This window comes from Fistularia commersonii, chromosome 17 (genome assembly GCF_037954325.1).
Source record: "Fistularia commersonii isolate RoL2024-O1a breed Wild chromosome 17, RoL_Fcom_v1.0, whole genome shotgun sequence".
Taxonomy (NCBI): Eukaryota; Metazoa; Chordata; class Actinopteri; order Syngnathiformes; family Fistulariidae; genus Fistularia; species Fistularia commersonii.
This window is the reverse complement of record NC_141300.1, coordinates 2352626-2372925: the sequence shown is the minus strand read 5'-3', so window position 1 is coordinate 2372925 and position 20300 is coordinate 2352626. Positions and strand designations below refer to the sequence as shown.

Genomic DNA, 20300 nt, shown 5'->3' with positions numbered 1-20300 from the left:
ACAGCAACATGGAGAGGACATTGAACAGCAGACGCCACAAAAAAAAACAAAAAAAAAAAAAAACGCTTAAAGATCTCCGTTAACGGCGTCGGCGTGTTCGACCGGCATCAATAAAACAAGAGATTAGTGAGCGGGAGGAGAAGAAGAAGAGGAGGAAGAAGAAGAAGAAGAGAAAGCGGCACACGTCACGTTTAGATCCTTCACTCAAGGGGGGGGGGGGCAAAATAAAAGAGCGTGGAGGGAGGAGGAGGAGGAGGAGGAAGGAGGGGTGGTGTTCTGGGAGAAAGAAAAAAACAACAAAGAAAAGGAAGAGCCGCCGTGAGAGACGGAGAGGAAATACGGAGCTCGCAGGTGGGATTGGAGAATGAACGAGTGAGAGACGGAGAAAAAGAGAAAGAGAGAGAGAGAGAGAGAGAACAATGCAAAGATCCTGGCCAATGCAACGGCACACATTGGACGACTGGTCGAAGGCACATGGAGAGGCCGGACACTGAAACACTGTTAGGCAATAAATGAACAGGAAACAAGGGAAAAAAAGAAAGAGAAAGAGAGCGATGTGACCAGAGGATGCTGAAGTTGCAGACACACACACACACCCACACACACACACACACACACACACACACATCCATTGAACAGAAATCATATACACTGTAGATTAGATTGAAGGTTTTCCGCGTGGCGGAAGGAACGTGAGAAAGAAAAAAAAAAAAAGCGAGCAGAGAAAAAAAAAACATTCATTGTAGAAGAAAAAAAGAAGAAGAAGAGGAGGAAGAGGAGGAGGAGGAGAAGATAGCAAGTATTAATAGCATGAACAGTGAGGTCACGACAAAACCCAAAAAGGAAAAAAAAAAACAAAGAGAGAGCGAGAGATTGTTACAAGAACCAGAGCACATCAGATAGAAACTAAATAATAATAATAATAATAATAATAATAATAAACAAGAGCTGCAAGAAGAGATAAGAAATGGAGGAGGGAAGGGAGGGAGGAAGGAAGGACGAAGGAAGGAAAGCCTGGAAACACAAGAGAGGCTTAGTTTGGTCAGTCTGATAAGTCAAAGAAGAAGAAGAAGAGAGGAAATAAAGAGCTACGCACACACAGTATTTTTAAAAAAAGGGAGGGGGGAAGACATGCAAAGGGCGGGGGAGAGGAGGAGGAAGAGAAGAAGGAGAAGAGACAATAAATAAGTAAAAAAATAAGGAGCGAGAACCATCTTTCTTCAGAGAGCAACCAATAAACGTGTGATCATGTGACAATCGGCACCACACAGCGAGGTGGGGGGTGGGTGGGGGGGGGGCGCGGTAAAAAACACTGGTGGGGTGGGGGGGGGGGCACATTTAGAGTGTCACGGAGGAGGAGGCGGAGCCACCCGATTGGTCCGAATCGCACCTTTATGTTTTTTTTTGTTTTTTTTTCGGTTTCCCGGCGACACTCTAAAAGTGACGGGTGGGCATTGGCTACATGTGCATATATGCGGTCAACATATGCCTGTAGGGAGGGCAATGCCTGGACGGGGGTCGGGGGTCAGGGGTCAGGGGTCGGGGGGGGGGGGGGGGTCTGTCTGTCTGGCCAGCATCCTCGTTCTGCAGCCGCACGCAAGTTCACGCCATTCATTGAAATTTTATTTGTTTTGTTTTGTTTAGAGGACAAACCTACTGACGTGGAGACAGACAGAAAAAAATTAAATAAAATAAAAGAGGAGCGAAACGGAGGAGACGGAGGCCTCACTGAGCTGGGGGGACGGGGGGGGACGGGGATTCATCAATTGGTGTTAGTCGTATTAGTCGCCGGGTGGGGTGGGTGGAGGTGGTTATGGGGGCGAGACTTGGGGATTCTGAGGTAAAGTAAGGCACCTCCTTCCTCCTCCGCCTCCTCCTCGCGGGTCTTTAATTATTCATTCAGTTTCATGCTCCATTCAGGGGAGGTTGGTCGCATTCTCAGGTAAGAGCCGGCCCCGCCGTGGACGGCTGGATGTGGGGGGGTCGCGGGGGGTCGACCCGCTCGACGACACCTGAGATGCTCCTCTGCTCCAGCGCCGCCTGCAGGCTGGGTGGAGCAGAGCGTCCGGGGGGGGTGTTGGGGAAAAGGGGGGCTGCAGGCGTGGTCCCCTCCAGATCATCCACTGCTATCGTTTGATTTCGACTGTTTTTGCCGCCGATGCTGTTTTCTCCGTCTGCCCCCCCTCCCCCTCCCGCCATGAGGGAATTTTGAAGCTTTACAGCCTGCAGTTTCCTGCTGTGTCCAGTGGGGGGCGCAGCGGGCTCGAGCTACAGATCTGATTCTCCCACGGCTGGAGAAAGTGGGCTGTTGGCATAGCAACGGCTCCGGAAAACATAAGACCATACATATGGGGCGGTCGGTGGTGGCGGTGGGGGGGATCAGGGCGAGTGTAACCAGGGGTTACTCAAAAGGGGGGGGGTGTTAAAAGGGGAGGGGGGTTGCAGCAAACAGGCAAACACAATGAGAACAAAGAACTAAGGCACAGGATATATGACAGGTACAGGTGAGAGCCTCGCAGACACACACCTTCACAAACAGACACATGGAGGCGGCGGGGCCACTGGGTGTCACCGTCCTGTGATACTATCCTGTTTTGTTACCTGACCGGGGGCCGGCGGCTCGAAGAAGTGGGGGGAGGGGGAGGGAAACACACTCCACTTCTAGGCTGGAGAGAGACGCGAGATAAAAAAAAACCCAAGCCCCACCCCATCCCATCCCATCACACACACACACACACACACACACACACTCGGACTCACATTTCTGCAAACATGTCGCCTTGGTTTCACCCCCGCGCCCCTATTTCCAATCAGGACAGGCGCCCCCAGCTCGTGCGCGCCCCCGCTAACGTAGCCATGCGGTGTACTTCCGTTCAGAGTACTTGAGATGCCGATTTACTCCTTTTTACTTTTTCGGGGGGGGGGGCGGAGGGGTGACCTGCGGACAACCTCTGAAATATTAAAATCTACCATCCGGCGTGGCAAACGTGATTAGTCTGAAGCCCATAGAGGAACTGGGCATTTCCTGGATCTGACGGCAGCTCCGCCTCCGGCCCCCCGGCGGCGCGGCGGGTACTCTGCCTCCGCCTGTAATGCAGTACTCTAATCACATTTCAGTTACCGGCGCTCCGAATGTGACCGAGCGGATCCGGTGCCGGTCGGTAAGGAGGGACAAATCAAATCAGGCCGTAAATAATCCTCGGAGGTAGTAGGACTTTGACGGCGATACGCCGCTGTAGTACGCCGGGCCGAGGTGGCGTTTCGGAAGACTTCCGAGCGCACGTGGCGAGGGCGCGCGCGCGCAGCCGGGGATGTACCTGCGGGCGAGAGCGCTGACCCCGCGGCGCGTTCAGGTGCGGGGCGCCGGTAAGTACTTCCTCCTCTTGCTCCCCGGGAAGACGAGTGTTTGTTTTTCCACTCTGAAATCTCTCCCTCGGCCGCTCCTGACATACGGACGGAGGGATGGATGGATGGTTGAATGGATATACGCCTCCTCCCGCCCGCCCGCCCGCCCGCCGCCCCTCCAGTCTTTTTCCGCCTTGCTTGCTCCCCCTTCCCTCCCCCCAACAGAGCGCACCTTCACGTCGCAGCCGCTGAGGCGTGCACATGCACGGGACCCTGCTGATTAGCCCGCGCCTGCAACGCCACCGGCGCTGTCAGAGCTAGCCGAGCGCCGCGTAATCAATTTACATGTTTACATGCTAGCACGCGCCGATGTTGCGTTATCTCGTAGTGTCGCGAAAACCTGCTCTTCGGTGAGCGGCGCTGCCCCCTAGTGGTCTTTTTTTTTTTTATTACCTTGCGTGGATTTGATCGGTTTATGAAAGGTCGTGACCTTCGCTCGCCCGGTTTGTTTATTCGCCTTTAACGCAGGATCGGCTCGTGAATGGCGCAGCGGCGTGCGGCGGTGGCGATGTGCGGGCCCCGCCCCCTTCCCCCCCGGGGGGGCCAGAGAATTATGCATCCGTATCTATTAATATCGGCAAGATGGGTTCTAAAACAGGAACTCCACAGGCTTACGCAGAATGATGTAACATGCATGGATGAATAATTGAAGGACCACAGGCGAGGGGGGCTGAATGTTAATGTGGCAACGAGTCGCGGACCGTCCCCCTCCCGTCTCCTCATTGGCTGGCCGGCCCGCCGCTCAGAGGGAGATCTAGATTCAAAGCTCTTGAGGAATACGGCCTCTGTTTATAGCAGGAGCGGTGGACGTGGGGGGCGTAAAGTATAGGCGCACTGAATCGCGAGTGCATTGTGCGAGTGGCCAATGAGGCATTAAGAAGCCACTCCGGCATCCTAATTAAGCTTTCAAAGAGCGTCGGTGGCTCGGAGGCGCCCGCCGCGGAGGCGTCCTAGCCCGCGTGACGCCGGGAGCCGCGTAAACCGACCGTCCGGCCTCCTCGAGACGCCGGGGCGATAGCCGTCGCCTCTGCTGGCGGCTCGTCCTCTACGCGAAGGAGCCGCGCGCAAGGTTAGCGGTTGGCGCGATGATCGCGTTGCCCTCCGACGCCTCCTGTTGGCCGGCGGGGAGGAGGGACGCCGCCGCCGGTCGGCCTGGCTCGCTTTCAGCGGCGGACGGGCAACATGTGAATGCACCGCTGCGAGGTAAGCACCGAGCGCGGACTCTGACCTTTCTCTGCACTTAACATACTTGTCCCCGTCACCAGGGCTCCTTCGGTTAATCGCTGAGGAAGGTCACGGCTGTCGTCGCCCTCGGTGAGGCAGAAGAAGAAAAAACAAGCCAATCATTTCTATCTTGTAGGAAACGACCGGATGCAAATTCACAGTAACGCTTTCCCCGTCCAAGACGAAAGCTCGTCCATCGGCTCGCCGTGGCTTTTCTGAGATGTCGTCATTCCTCTCACGGGCGCCAATCAAAGTAGCGGCCTCAAAATTCGTCTTTATTTAATCAGCATTCGTTTGTCTTGGGTACTTATCCTTGGTTGCGGCGAGTACAGCTAACGCTAGCCTGGCCAGAGCGTCATAGGTGGCGACGCCTTTTCATTATTTACTGGCTTATCCAGCAGTTAGCTGTCCACTTGCTTCTGCTGACTTGATAAATCGCTAACTAGCGGATGTGTTTCTGAGCGACAGTCTGATGAACATCCCTGTCTGACGTCTCCCCCCCTCCCCTGCTGCCTCGGAGGGCTGGCGGAATCACGCCGCGCTGGAAAGCTGCAGTCGTGAAGTACTCGAGTACATCTACTTCACGCCTCCCACCGCTCGCCCCTCCGCTAATGTGGTCCGCCGCGAGCGGCGAACACTCGAAGCCCGCGGCTCCGGGCCGCCTCGCCGGGAGCACGTGCAACGACGGAGCTGGAGATCCACCGCCGGCCTCACAGAGGCTTGGGACGACACTTGTATGCTTGCAAGCGCCGACGCAAAGACACGTGTCCGGATGAGGCGTGAAGCGGCTGACTTTTCTCCGAGCTAAAGGGAAGTAGCGGTACGGCGTGATTGATGCCATCGGCGCCGCCGCGGGGAGCCGTAAACTCCCGACGAGCCGTCACCTGGCCACCGCAGCACAGCGACGGGCAGCAGCCGCTGCCGCTCAGGATATATTTAGCATCCAATTAGAGCCGGGCTAAATTATTCATCGAGCGTTTGGGTTTGTAATTTATCACGGAAAACAACATGAGGCGAGGGGGGGGCGTTACATTAGTACTTCAGGAGTGGCGAGCTGCTCGCCGTCCCACTGCCGCCACGCATCACAATGGACTTCGGGTTAATTCCGAAAGCGCCGCTTGCCCGTCATCAACGGTGGCGGGCTCTCCCGGACCGGGGCCTATGACTAGGGAACTGGTGGGCGGGGGTTATTATGGGCTAGAATACATCCAGGTGAGTGCATAATGAGATACGGGGCGCAAATGACAGCGGCGTGAAATTACCACTTTGGCGGTAATCCCGCATCACAAAAGACGCGTCATGCTTATTTGGACGTCCTGGATTGAATTTAGAGCCGGGGGGGGGGGGGGGGGGTCACATGACCGACGGGGGCGGAGAACAACCCGAGGATCCCAGTTTCGTGTAATAAATTCCTCTACGACAATACCGGTCCTCTTTGATTCGGTTTGAGAATCACCAAAGTGGTTCCGTGGCGCGTCCTTGGAGCGCGGCTGCCCGCCGGCGATAACAAAACAGTCACCATCTGAGCGGTAATGGAGCCGCGGATATAAAATCAAGTATTAAATTGATGAAACACTTGGCAAAGGGGGAAAAATGGGCGTGACGGATGAATCCGGCCCCCCTCCTCCTCCGTGGAGCCCAACACGGATCTACGAATTTGTCCGAGCGGGGTTAAAAATCGGCTAATTGGACGGCCGATTCCCAGAGACTTTGGCTCGGCGTCACCCTCCTCCTCCTCCTCCTCCATCCTAAACAGAATGCGATACCAATTACGGCGGCGGGGGAAGGAAAGGGGGGAGGATCCTCACAGACGAGTAGAGACGTTTTTTTTTTTTTTTTTCTTTTTGGGCTCGTAGTCTGTCAGGTGGCGGCGCGAGGGAAGGGCTCTATTTTTAGCGGCGTATTTATGTAAGTGACTAACATGTTGTGGAATAATGAGGAGGCTCTCCGGGCGGCGGCGGCGGCGGCGGCGGGCCTCTCAGAGGGTGATTGAAGGGAGCTAATGAGCGGAAGGGTGGAGGAGGTGGAGGTGTTGAAAAAGACATGATAAAAGCGCGGGAATACGAGAGAAAACCTGCGGCGGGGGGGGCGAGGAAGGCAAACAAATAGACGCCGCGGATGGTGATTATCGAGACGTTGGATTGGCTTAGATTTTCCCAGGGGCGGAGCGCGGGCTTCGGTTTCCTCTTCCGACGTGGCGGCGGGTCGCCGTGCGACGATTCAAACGCCGGAAAGCCGAAAACCCGCCCGCCCGCCCGGACGAAATCATCCCTTTTCCCCTTCAGCGTCGCCATTCACACCCTCCCTCGCTCGCTCGCTCTCTCTCACTCTCTCACTCTGCAAACGCTCTCGTGTCACTCTCTGGTACCTCTTTTCAAGAGAGGGCTCCGGATTGGCCGGCGGCGCCGCCTGCGCTGTTTCCTGCAGGTCGGGGATATTGGCAAAGTCATCTTGCTCGGCCACACCGATGGCCAGAGCCAGGACCACCAGCTTCCCTTCGCTGGCTCCCCCCGTGAGCAAACACACAAAAAGTCAGGTGAAAAAGACAGAAACGGGCGAAAGAGAAAGAGAAAGAGGGAGGACGGAGAAGTTTGAACACGGAGGAGAAAAGACAGGTCATTTTGAGAAGGCGGCGCGGCAGGAAACCCAGACCGTTTCGGCGGGGTGAGGAAGGCGGCGACGGGCCGACCCCGCCCCGGAAGGCGGCGAGCAATTAAGGGAAAAACGGGGGTGATCGGTGAACGGGCGGGATGTGCGGCGGCAAGGTGTACGGCGGGCGCACACACACACACACACACACACACACACACGCTTCCTCCAGATTTAAGATTGAATTAAGGGTCATTAAGGAGATCTGGACTAATTGCTTTCTATTTGAGTGACACTCAGTCTGGAGGTGGTCGGAGGGCGACGCCGTTTTCTGGGTCACCGCTCTCGCACTCCCGCCGCCACTTTCATCTCCTCCGTTTTAAGCTACACTTCGCTCCCCAAATCTCCACCTCCGCCCCCACCTCCAGCCGTCATCCCGATCCCTCGCTTTAAAGCAGCTGCTTCCTCCCGACTGTCACACACACACACACACACACACGGCTCTATAGCTTAAGCCTGACGGAGGCACAATAACTCCAGCTGGGGAAAATATGGCGGCGGCAGCCTGGAGTCGGGAGGGGATAATAATAACCAAATCGGACCGCCGCGAACCCCGCCTCGTCATTTACCTTCGCCGACGCGTTCAGGTGAGGGGACGGGAAACTGTAATAATCGACGCTTGGCCATGAAAGAGGGACAAATTCTAAGGGCGTCGGGAGGCGGGATTTCTCGGGTTGTCATTGGGGCGCGTGCAGAATATCTGCACCCGGAGCAGCTGTCGTCACTTTCTCCGCAGCTCATCATCAATAACCTTTAGCCACAGTTTGAAAGCAATCCCTCTTTCTTTTTTAGGACGGGGGCAAGAAGGGAGGGAACTGGCGTTTTAACCCTCTCAGGCTCAAATTAAGTCGTAGTTGCAGGAAAAATCTGATATTTGGCCGTCGCAAATCCGCAACATCCGCCTGGAGAAGGTTAAGCGGATGTTTGCTAGTTCGCAGCAGCGGCGGCGTGATGTTGTTTATCGCAATTCAAACTATTACGGTACATTATAATTCCCATTCCCATCCCGTCCCCTGGGGAAGGGGGTCAACGCACCCCCGACGGGGGAATCACCGGCGGCTGAGCGCAGAAGACGCCGCGCTCGCATTGACCCAACGGTTATTGATCGCCGTCCTCTCATCACTTTGTAAGATAAGGGCATTTACACTTAGGGATATTGGTGGAACACTTAAATCAATGCGCCGAGCATTTAGGAGTCGGGGGTGCCTGGGTGGGGGGGGGGGGGGGTGTTAGATACGAGCCAGGGAGAATTATCCCGCGGCGGCGCCGCCGCCCGGGAGAGTCGCTCGGTCAAACGGCGGCGGCGGCGGTGACATCAGCGCCTCCGCTCAGCGGTGATTCACGCAAATTGAAGAATTTGGCCGGGAATGAAATTAGCCGGCTTGAGCGATGACTCACGTCTATAACGGGCGCGCTACGTCGTCAATCATAGGTGTGTGTGTGTGTGTGTGCGTGTGTGAACGGGGGGGGGGCGCACGGCGGGAAGCGCAACGATTGCGGCGGTGAGGGGCCTCCGCCGGCGTGACAACCGATCATCGCGGGCGGGGATGTTCTCCACGACCTTGGCGGCGCCACGTGCTACGCGGCTAACGCTCGGCTAGCCGGTGGCGCCGATCCAGCTGTGTCACACTCCGACACCCGGAGAGGCGTTGACACACTTTCGCTGTAAAGGGACATTAAACACACGTACGGCGGCGCTGGCCTTCCTCCTCCTCCTCCTCATGGAGACAATATGTCGTGGGAGTAATGGTGCTGGTGACACAAGATCAATGCTGCAGACGCTTAACCCTCGTTCCTGTTCTGATGGAGGGTGACACACACGCACACACACACACACACACGCGCGCACATGGAGGACAGCTGCTAACGCGAGGGGCTTCAGGTCTGAAGCGTCTACGTGCGCACCGCTTCCTCGCGAGTGTGGTAAAGTCATGAGCGCCGTCCGGACAGATGTCACTGCTTAGCGGAGCGTGCGGCGCAAACCGGGAGCGATTTATTACAGAGCGGGATAAGAATAGACCGCAATATGGCGCAACTTCCTCGCCAATTTTTTCTTTTTTTTCGGGAGGCGGGCGACGCCGCTCGTCTGGAGTTGCGCCCTGTGAAGCGGCGGTTTAAACAGGAAGTGCTTCAGGTCGCGACGGCTAGTTCCCGTACAGCGCCAGAGAGACGAACGATGGGACCTTGAATCATTTCCATTTTTTAAATGAAAAAAAACGCGCGTATTAATTAATCGGGATTAAGTTGTAATCAAAGATCCGATTTTCAGACGGCGATCCCGCCTCCTCCCGCCTCAGACGAGACAAACAAACACCTCCGACGGTTAACGGCGTGATCGATAGTCTCTCTGTAGAATTACATCTGGATCTGCCTCCCACACAGCGCCGCGTCCCATCCACCCCGATTAACATTTATATTACAGATTTTTCAAATATGTCAACCTACGGCTCATTAGCATTCATCCTATGCATCCCGCATTAGCATAGCCGTAGCTGCGGGTAGCATCCAAATATAAACACAGTGCTACTCAACGGGATTAGCTTAAACGAGGGGGGCGGGTAATTGGTAAAGTTTTTCTCTCGATGCACAATTTCACACAGCACACACACACACGCGCGCACACACACACACACACGTAGGTGTGTGTGTGTGTATGCGCCCAGGCTGTGTGTTTTGATTGACAGATGTAATATCCTTCCACTGGATATGAGATGGAAATCAGACGGTGAAGACACACATCGGTTAGCACCTGAGCGCTAAATACCACAGCGGCTAACAGGTGCGCGAGCGGCGGCGGGGCGGCGGCAGGCGTGTGAGGATGCACGGACCGGCGAGGGACTCACAGGAAGGATTTGACGTCCAGGCCTCGGTTCCGGATCTGGTCCATCATGTACTCCCAGCTGCCCGGGTTCGCGCGCGAGCGCCCTCCCGAACTTCCTCCCCGATAGCGGGAGGCGCCGGCTCCCGCGGGGCTGCCCCGCGACCCACGCGGGCCGCCTCTCGTACCCGAACCCCTACCCTCGCCGCCGCCGCCGCCGCCCTCCGCCTTCCCCGGACCCCCGCCCCCGCCGGGCGCCGTGTGCAGCTGCCCCAGGCTCTGGGAGGTGGTGGGCGGGTTTCCCAGGCCGGGGCCCGGCGGCTGGATGAGCGGCTGCTGGAGGCTCTGCTGGCGGAGCAGCGTCCGGGGCCGCGCCGGCCCGCTGGGGAGGTGCTCCAGGGTGGAGGCGTAGGACAGGACCGGATCCCCGAAGCTGGGGGGGCAGAGGAGCAGGGAGGACAGGGAGCGCGAGGAAGGCCAGGGCCGGCACAGCAGGGGGCGCCGCGGGGGCGCCGCGGCGGGGCGGTCGGGGGCGGCGGAGCCGTGGACGACGGCAAAGTAGGGCAGGTCGATGTTCGGAGAGATACAGGAGAGTCGGCCCGGACAGGAAGTGGACGGAGGCAGGGTGGCGTTGGAGGTGGAGGGGGTCGGGGACAGGAGGAGGAGGAGACAGAGGGAGAGTACCGTGAGGCAGCAGCAGTAACAGCAGTAGCAGAAGTAGCAGTAGAAGGTGCAGGCCGAGCGGTCGGCGTGCGTCGCGTGCGAGTCGCACGGCGGCGGCGGCGGCGGCGTGCAGCAGGGCGCCCCCTGCTGGACGGCCCCGTGCGGCCTGGCGGGTTGTCTGCGCGGAGGCGCCGGCCGGGCCGGAGGCGGGCGGCCGACGGTCCTCCCGGCGCCCGGCCGCCCCGGTAAGGGCCTCCTGACGCGGCGTGAGATCCCCATCTCTACTCCTGCAGAAACATCTCCATCTCCCAGATCTTCTCCTCCTGCCTTTTCCCTCCTTTAAATACACGCCACGTCTCCGGAGAGCAGCCGCCAGCCAACCACATCCTCCCTCCCTCCCTCCCGCTCGCCCGCCGTTAATTAGCCCCCCCGCCCGCCGTCGAAGACTCCACCCGCCTCGGCCACATCAGGACTTACACCTAGCCGCTCCCAGTTTAGACATCTCCACGCCGCCGCCGCCGCCGCCAACGCCGCCTGTCAAGGTTTCTCCAACTCACTAAATATATTCTCCACCTCTCAGCCGGCTGTGTCACCCAGACGACCGGAATTGGGTCAGCCGTTCCCTATCGGCCGGGCGCAGTTTTTTTTTACCCCCACCCTCGCGCCGCTCCGCCCGACATCATTTAGCCAGTTCGCTTTCCTGCCAGCCATAAATCACAACGCTCACATAAATAAAAGATTAAAAAAAAAAGAAAAGGGCGGTGGCGGCGGGCGGGCGGGCGGGCGGGCGGGCGGGGGTTAGCAGGAAACTAAAAGATGGAGGGAGCGATAGCAGGGGAGGGTGACGGTGAAGGAGAAGATGGGGTGCGAGACACAAACACAGGAGACACTTATAGAGGCCTGGAAATAGAATCCAATTATAGAGAGAGGGGGGCAAAAGAGAAAGATGAGCGAAGAAGGAGGAGGAGGAGGAGGAGGGAGCAAATGTGTTGCAGAAGAAGAAATGACATGCAGGAGGTGTGGAAGGAGAGAGGGAAGGTGCTGAGGAATGAAAGGGAGGCGGCACAAAGGACTGAAAATGAGGTGGCGTCTGTATGTGTGTGTGTGTGTGTGTGTGGACTGCCTCGATTGACAGGTGTGCCAGTCCCGCCCACGTCTGGACTCACTTGCTGGGTCTGGGTCCTCCGGCCTGCGCGTGGCCCTGGACCGTCTGCCACCTCCCGGGCCGGGCCGCGTCTCCCGCCACGCTCCTCGCGCTGTCGCTGCGATAAGGACCCCCCCCTTCATCATCCCCGTGCCCCGTCGCCGCCCCCTTCTGACCCCCCGACACCGCCCCGCTACCAGGGAGACGGGGAGGAGGGGGTGGTGACGGCAGGCAGAAGACCAAGGAGTGTGAGAAAGACACACACACAAACACATAGGAGAAGAGATTGAGCGACCACGTGGCTGAGGAGGAGAGGTAGAACAGCACCGCGACGGGGCGGGATTTTTTTTTTTTTTTTTTTTTTTTTTGTCCTCCCAAGCCGAGTGAGAAGCAGGCGGATGCAAAGGTCCGGAGTCACGGGGCGGCGGGAGAGGAGGAGGAGGAGGAGGAGGAGGAGGGGGTGGAGTGTGTCACGGCGAGCCTGTGGAGGGTGCAAAAAAAAACAAAAAAAAAAACAGAGGCGTCCTGGAGGACGGATCCTGCAGCTGCACAGCGCGTGGACGCCGGCCGCTTACACTCTCGGTTTTTGGCTCGGCGAGCAACCCATCGACGTCGGAGGTCGAGGAGATCCGCACCGACGTCCAGACGAGGAACACCTGAGGATCGGCGGAGGAAGCACGGCGGCGCCCTCTGGTGACACGGCCGCCATGAATATGCATCGGAGGAGGTTTTTTCACTTTTCACATTTAATCCGGACCAATTGACCTGATAGCGCATGTAGACGAGCCATCAATCACGCGCAGGCTTGGTGGTCAACACACGAGGTTGGACGGGGGGGGGGGGGGGGGGGGGGGCAAGGTCCTACTCCAAATTAAAAGTAGGAGCTTGAAGATCAATGGGGCCATGAATCATGGCGTTCAAACGCAGAGCGACGGCGCGGCGGTGTTCTGTCGATGAGGCGGTGAAAAACGAGCGGCGGCCATTACCGCCGGCGGTATTAAACCCCTCCTCCGTTAACAATAGCGCCAAAATTGAGCGATGGGGTCTGACCCCGGGGTCGGGCCGGAGGAGGGAGTGATCTCGCGGCGTCCTGTTTGGGGGTGAAATCGCTCCGATCGCCTCCTTTTCCCGGGCGATTTAACACGCCGAGTCCATTAAAGGTGACCAGATATGAGACGGCTAAGCCTGTGCGGGTGGTGATGGTGGTGTTGGGTCAGCGTGACCTTGCTTGCTTGAGAGATTTTACCTTCATTGAGCGAAAGAAAAAAAAAAAAAAACCCTTGCGATGGGTGCGGCGTGAGCGGCGAGGTGCGAGTGCGGCGCGATCGGAGGGGGGGCGGAGCCACGGGCGAGCGAGCCGCAACGGTCAACCCTCCACGACGAAACCCTCGGCTCGTGCGGGGCGGAGGACGGCAGGCGGAGAGCACGGGCCTCTAAGGGAGGAAGGCTTACGAGGGTTGTCCGTCTCCATGGTAACGCTCCATGGGAGAGAGGTGAGAGGTTAGAGGTCAGAAGTTAGTCAGGCTGGCAGGGCTGCAGGGAGCTGAGGGAAGTCGTCAAACGCGGCGGCGTGACATTTTCGCCGCGCACATTACGACCATCGGGGCTTGTTTGTTCCCCCCCCGACCCTCGCCCGGTGTAGCGACACCGTCTGGAGACGCTACTACCGTTGCTATTACGTGGGATAATGGGAAAGCCCGTCAGGAAATGGGGGGCTGCCTCCTTACAGCCCTGCTCAGGGAAAAGGGGGGGTGGGGTCTCTTACCAGCCTTTGACCAAGACTCACTTGAGTGTGAGGCGAGGATCTCCGTACGGGGCATAGGGAGAAATGTTTAGTACGAACTCCTTGGGCGGATAGGAGCTCCACCTCTGCTGCACTGTGCTGCTGTCATTGTTATTCCAAAAGTCTCTGTCTAGATCGCTGGGGCCAGAGAGAGAGACAGGTCAGAGCAAAAGACAACCGGCGGGAGGCCTTCGGCGCCGACCGACCGTTTTTTTTTTTTGTTTTTTTTTATTGCGTGACGGGGCGGCGGCCGGTGGCGGTGCAGCTGCGTGGAATGGCGTGAAGTGGGGAGAGGCTGTTTTTTTTTTTTTTTTTTTTTGGGGGGGGGGGAGAGAAACACCCCCCGAGGTGGACGCGTCGAGCGGGAGGAGGCGGCGCCCCCGACCCCCCCCCCCCCCCCCCCCCCCCCCCCCGGTCCATGAGCGTGAGCGTTCGGGAGGTTAAACAAAAAAACAACACGGGACGCATGACATACAAGGCAAAAGAGGAGGGCGGAGGAGAGAAATCACACAGAGTCAAAAGTAGAAGGTGAGCAGAATCACTGATGTCACACAGCGGCGGTCGGAGCTGCGGCGCCGAAAGAAGAAGAACAACGCACAATTACAAAGAGTGTTAAGGGCGGGAGGGCACAAATAGTCAAGATACATTCACAAAGCCGGCGCCGGCGCCCCGACCATCGGAGCGCCGGCAGAGACGGCGCAGAACGACAGGCTACAGAAGAGAAGGGATGAGCAGGTCAGTGAAGGCATCGGCTGGAAAACGTTACCGTGCGTCGACGCGACAACGCCGACGCCTTCGGGCGCCGACCTACGAGGCGGGTAGAGGCCTCGGTCTACTTTCCGCGCCCTGCAAGAGATGTTAGGCGACGACAGTCGCGCCCCGAGGAGTCGCGCTCGTTCGGATTAGAGCGCCGTGGAGGCGGGGCTTAGGTGGCCCCTAAGATAAGGCTCCTCCAGCCAGAAGCCCCTGCAGGTAAGATAATGCTAATCTTTAGCGCCTCCGCGCGTTCGACGTCTTGGCGCAGGTGCTCCTCGGGAGCGGCGGGCCTCCTCGCGCCGCCGCACCGTTCAACCCAGAGCGCTTAGCGGTACGGAGGGGTGGGGGCACTTACTTGATGGCTTTCTTCTCCCCTCGCCCGCGAGCCGAGTCCGGAGTGTCGGCGGCCTCCACCCCGGGCTTGTTCCTCTTCCCCTGGAGGCGGGAGGAGCGCAGAAAAACAAAAGAAAGGAGAGCCAGAAGGTTAGCTCCGATGCCGGTGATTAAATAATATAATATAATAATATATATAACAGTAATATACCATTACTGCGAGAACTTCCTAGCGAGCCTCCTCAGATGAGGCTGCACCGCCACCTTCCAACTCCAGGTGACCTTCAGGCCACCTCAGCCCCTCTGCCCTTCCGTCTTGATTCCGATACTTTATGCGGCCGAGGTTGTCGCGCGTTTCGGGACGCGATTTCAACAAAACCCGAACTCCGGAAGACACGGAGGACGCCCGTTTTGGAGGTTTCCCTAATCACCTCTGATTGGCCCATTATTTTTCCAATCTCGGGGCGATTAAGAACACCTTGATTAAAATGGCGCCGAAGGTCCGGAACAAGGTTAAATTAACCGTCGGTAATCGCTCCAGGAATACATGAAAATCAGAGGACGGGCCTGATTTTACAGAGAGATTAAGACCCTGATTGGACAGGAGCGGTACGAACATGCGGGAAAACGCGGCACTTCACCGCGTCCTGTGTCTGAACACAAGAGAAGTACATCAGTCACCATCGGTGGCTAAAACCCTTCATCCGGTTCACCTCGGGGGCCTCTGGGACAACAAGCGGGTGTTGAAAATGGACTTGTATGCTTGTACTTCGCCGGGCGCAGGGTAGCGTCTGGTCCGCCCGGGTTTCAGACAGCCCCCGGATTTCCCAGCTGTAATTCCCTCATCCGGGCGTTATCCTAGCCGCCGCCTCGGGGGACAGTTGCTAAGCCGTGTCGCGAGCGGCGCAGCCGATCCCCGTGGCTCCGGTCGGCGGGGATGCAGATCAATCCTGTCACTCTGTTTTTGTTTTTCTAATGCTCGGGAGCGGCGTTTATTTCATTCCGGCGAGCGATCTCGTCCCGTCCGGGCGATAGCGCCGTGCCGGATGTGATGTCCCGCCCCCTCGCTGTCTGCTTTTGCTCCCCCGGGCTGCTGCCTTCGGAGGTCGCCGCAGACAATCATCCGCATCCTCTTGTCCTGTTTCCCTCCATCCAGCCTCAGCATCCTTCTGCCCAGATCTTTACATCTTCTCTGTCAATGTCCAAACCTACTTGGTCTGATTTCATCTCCAGAACATGTGCTGTGTCCTCACTCCCAAAAGGGTATTTTCCAGCTTTGCCTCCTCCAGTTTCTCCAGACAACATGGCTGTTCTCACCTCCATCTTCTTCACCTTCCTGAAGCTCTGAAGCTCCAAAAAAGCGTCCATACATTTCTCCACCTTTTCTCCACTCTCTCCGGCGCACTGGACGGTTGAACCGCTACGTAGCCTCACCGTTCCCCTTAGCCATTAGCCACCTTCCCACCCCCTCCTTTCCAGGTCGCACCTCCACCTCTCTAGATGTTCCTCCACTCGCTCCCAGCGTGATCGGCAAACATCCTAGTCCACGGAGGTCCTTGTCTAACTTGCCAGAGCAGATCCCCGATGTATTCTCGTCTTCCCGGTCCGAACGCCGGAGCTCAGGTCGAGGCCTCCGTCGCCTTCACCTTCATCATCGGACAACTTCGACGTAGTGCGGCAGTCGCAGCGAGAGCCTTCCGTCAAATACAAAGACGGTACTCCCGCTTGGCGTTTTGCAGCCGAAGCCGAGGCGTCGTCACGACACGATCATAACCGTATTATTGCGACATTTTACCGACGCGAGGAGCCTGATAAGGCGAGAAGTGTTTACTTCTCGCTGGAAATGCCATCGCATTAAGGCGCCGCGGGCGGAGAACGTCCGCCGGACTGTATATCTGCTCATCACGTCTCATTAGCTTTAAATACGAGGCCGCAAATTTATCGGCCCGCGCCAGCTTTGTTGAACGCCGGCGCGGGTTCCTCGGGATGCTCTTCGGCCGGCAGAACAAAGAGTTCCAGCCCCGGCCGTTTCCTAGGCGACCGAGAGGCGGAGTCAGAGCTTCTGTTTGACAAACACCAGACTGGAAGAGGGTTTACAGGCGGTGTTACGCCGCTAGCTTCGTTAGCGGGGCAGATGAGCGGGTTCTCCACGTTCTCCTGTCTTGGTTCTCTCCACATTCTCCTCCACTCTGGGTTCCCTCAAAGTTCTCCTCAGCCAGCAGGTTCGGTGAAGAACTTAAATTCTCCTTCGGTGTTCATGAGAGAGGGAACGGTCAGGTGATTGACAGGCTAAGCTCCGCCTCTCGCCCGGCACGCATTAGCAGTACAGATAACGAATAAATGATTACATATAAATATTTAACTCTTGATAACATGATCGGATAAGTTATTTCTTGGCCAGTGACCCGCACACACACACACACACACACGCACACGCACACGCACATACACACACTCACACCCGCACACAGTGTGGTATCATCCCATTTAAAATAGGGCCGTAGCTATTTTCAGCAGAGCGCCGCTGCAGCCGCCGTTATCGATGGCGGTCGGTGTTGACCGGCAGGTCCGGTCGCGTTCTGCTCCGATGCCTCCGGTGGGAGCGGCGGTCCGTGGAGCGCTAATCTGAGCAGGATGAGCTTCCGCAAACCGAATCCAACCCGGTTTCACTCAATCTGAGTAAACACAAACTCCACGGGAAGCGGCTTTGGAACCCGGAGAGATGCAAAGTCGTGGCGGGGCGGGCGGGCGGGCGGGCGGCGGCAAACGTCCCGGTACCGGGTTCGAGCCGCGGTACAGGGACAGGGTGACGGAAGTGGCGTTGACACGAGCGCAGCTGAGGAAACATGACATCCATCATGCGGCGGCTCGTCCGGAGTGTGTGATTAGCACCGAACTGAAGCGGAAAAGTCAACAGACGGTGTTGGCAGACGCCCGACAGGTACGGCGAGCCGGATCTGGCTGCCGTTCGAACGTTGAATTTAGACAAACGATCCCTTTGTGAGCCGCGGATGAAGAACAAAACCAATAAACTGGCAATATCTCAAAGCGTCAGCTTGTTCCCGGCCCGTTTAATTCCCTATTGTCCGGGCTGGGATCCGTCTAAATCGCTGGAACCGCCTTCCCGATGCGGGAAACCGACAGCGTTCTCCGCGGGCCCACTTCATTCCGCGGATTCGTGTGAAAGATTCGTTCGTTCGTTCGTTCGTTATCTACACCGCGGCGGCCTATCTCCGCTGTCGTCGCGCAGGAGGCGGGGCTTAACTGGTCGCCAGCGAAGGTCCCGCATGTGGAGAACCTCATGCAAACATGTGCAGAACATGTACGCTCAACCCCGGGTCGGAATCGAACCGCCGACTTCAACACGGTGCATCTGTTTTGCTAACATCGCGGGGCAAAACGTCCAAAAAAGCCGGAAGAACCACCGGTTTCCGGAGGTCAAGCGGAAGATGGCTGGTGGACGCCGTCCGTCGGGGGGTAAATCAGCAGGTCCTCCTAACATGCGGGCTAACTCAAAGCCGGAGGAGGAGGCGGGGCTGCTTCGGCTTTTGCTGAGGAGCTATCAAAAGAGGCTCATGCATCATTCAGCGGCCGGCGAGGAGGTTTCAGGCGAGGCGAGAAGACGGGAGCTCAGGGTGGTTACCGTGGTGAACAGAAGGAGAGAGAGAGAGAGAAAGATGAAGCGCAGAAGGCTTAAAAAAAACAGTGAGGAAGGCTGGAAAATTGCTAAGGAGGAGGAGGAGTGGCAGGTGCGAAGAGCGAACCGGGAGAACGCGAGAGTGACAGGTGGTCCCGAGGGGGGCCGGACCTGAAAATAAGGAAAGGGGCTCCGGAGCACAACGACGACCGGGAGTCCCGCAGTCCACACACACACACACACACACACACACACACGCACCAGGAGTGTGTGTGTGTGTGTGTGTGAGTAAAAGCCACTTTCCGTGGGAAGCGTAAAGAACCACCCGGAACCATGGCGACGTATTTCGGAGACTCAGAGCACGAGAATCAGCTTGCGGCTCAGAAATGAGGTCGAATCAATTCAATTTCAGACGCTTGCCGGTTCAATTCCCGGCCGTTACCCACAATCTCAGTTGCAGAAGCGGCTAGTATGCTAACTAGCGTTAGCCACCTGCTGGGAGTGAGTTGTCGCTGCCAGTCGAGGGCGACGGCGGCGGCGGCGGATCGCAGGGTTCCTGCAGTCACCGAAACGCTTGCGGATACTTAAGGGAGAACAAACACGGGCGCTCGCTCGTTCGCCGCCAAGATAATAACGACCGTTGAAGCATCTGAGGCTGGTAAAACAAACACGAGAAGAAAGAGAAGCGTGTTTGCGTACGAGCGGCGGCGTGCGCTGGGGAAGCAGCTCGCCGGGCAGACGGGAGGGGGGAAGGGATGACGGCACACCGGGACTTTTGAAATAAAATGTAAAAAAAAAAAAAAGGCCGCTCCGTCGGCCGCCAAGGCTAGAACACCGAAAGCAACACTTACTCAAAATGTCTTGTCTATTAGCCTATGAATCATAACCGAAGCTGGCGTGCTTCCGTGCTCCCCCTTCGCCCCCGCCCGACCCCCCGCCCCTCGCCGCCGCCGCACCCCAAGCCGCTGACACACGGCGCTCTGGGCAAACGTTTGTCCTTATGAAAGCTGACACTGTCAAAGAGAACACTCGGACGTTTGGGGAGGGGGCAAAAAAAAAAAAAAAGAGGATTTAGACGGCGCGTTCAGGGGGCGTGGGAAATTATAGATACGGCGATCGAAACGGAGGACGGCGGCGTTTACCGCGATAAAAACGGCTTGACGAACGTGTCTTTACCAGTAATCCGGTCCCGATCAGCTCGGTCTTTAAGACAGGCACGGCCGCCGGCTCACAATCAGGAATCAATTCCTTTTTAAAGGGCGCGCAAATTAAAAAGAAAGGAAAGAGAATCGGCGGCGGTGGCAATTTAATCAATCACATTTCATGGATCATCAGCACAATGACACACCCTCCATTAGGGTGACACACACCCAACGGATGGACCCGACTCCACTCTTGGAGATGAAGACCAGAGGAGGAAGGTGAAGAACGGGAGTGACCGCCGCCTTTCTTCTTCGAGGTGCGCACGTTTGTGTGCATGTGTGTGTGTGTGTGCGTGTGTGTGAACTCACCAGCTTGCGTTGACACCAGCCGCAGACGCCGCAGAGAGCCACCAGCCAAACCGCACACACTGTCACCGCCAGGGAGACCAGGAACACGCTGAGGGACACCGAGCCTGTACGCACACACACACATCCACACACACACACACACACACACACACACACACACAAACACACAAGGAAAGAAAACATGAGTGATGGCAATTTCTCCTCTGCTTATTGCATCTAAAACTGATGGGGTTTTTTTTTTCAGGAAAGCTGATTTCACGCCACACTAAATCATCTTGTCAAAAGCGGGGCGGACCAAACCCCCCGCCATCCCAATCCCAATCCCAATCCCAATCCCAATCCGCGACCCCCCCCAAGTGTGTAATGGTACATCCAAG

At 57.2% G+C, this 20300-nt stretch overlaps 1 protein-coding gene across 1 annotated transcript in view; it reads right to left on the bottom strand.

Moving 5' to 3' along the window:
• The window catches only part of syt7a (synaptotagmin VIIa), a 51511-nt gene that overhangs the window by 10183 nt on the left and 21028 nt on the right, over positions 1-20300 (bottom strand). The window contains exons 2-7 of the mRNA XM_086163765.1: positions 19924-20027; positions 14798-14877; positions 13690-13824; positions 11926-12096; positions 10122-10529; positions 6998-7129 (exon numbers count right to left, since the gene is read on the bottom strand). Coding sequence (XP_086019891.1) covers positions 6998-7129; positions 10122-10529; positions 11926-12096; positions 13690-13824; positions 14798-14877; positions 19924-20027 — 1030 coding nt within the window. The remainder of the gene's footprint in view (positions 1-6997; positions 7130-10121; positions 10530-11925; positions 12097-13689; positions 13825-14797; positions 14878-19923; positions 20028-20300) is intronic.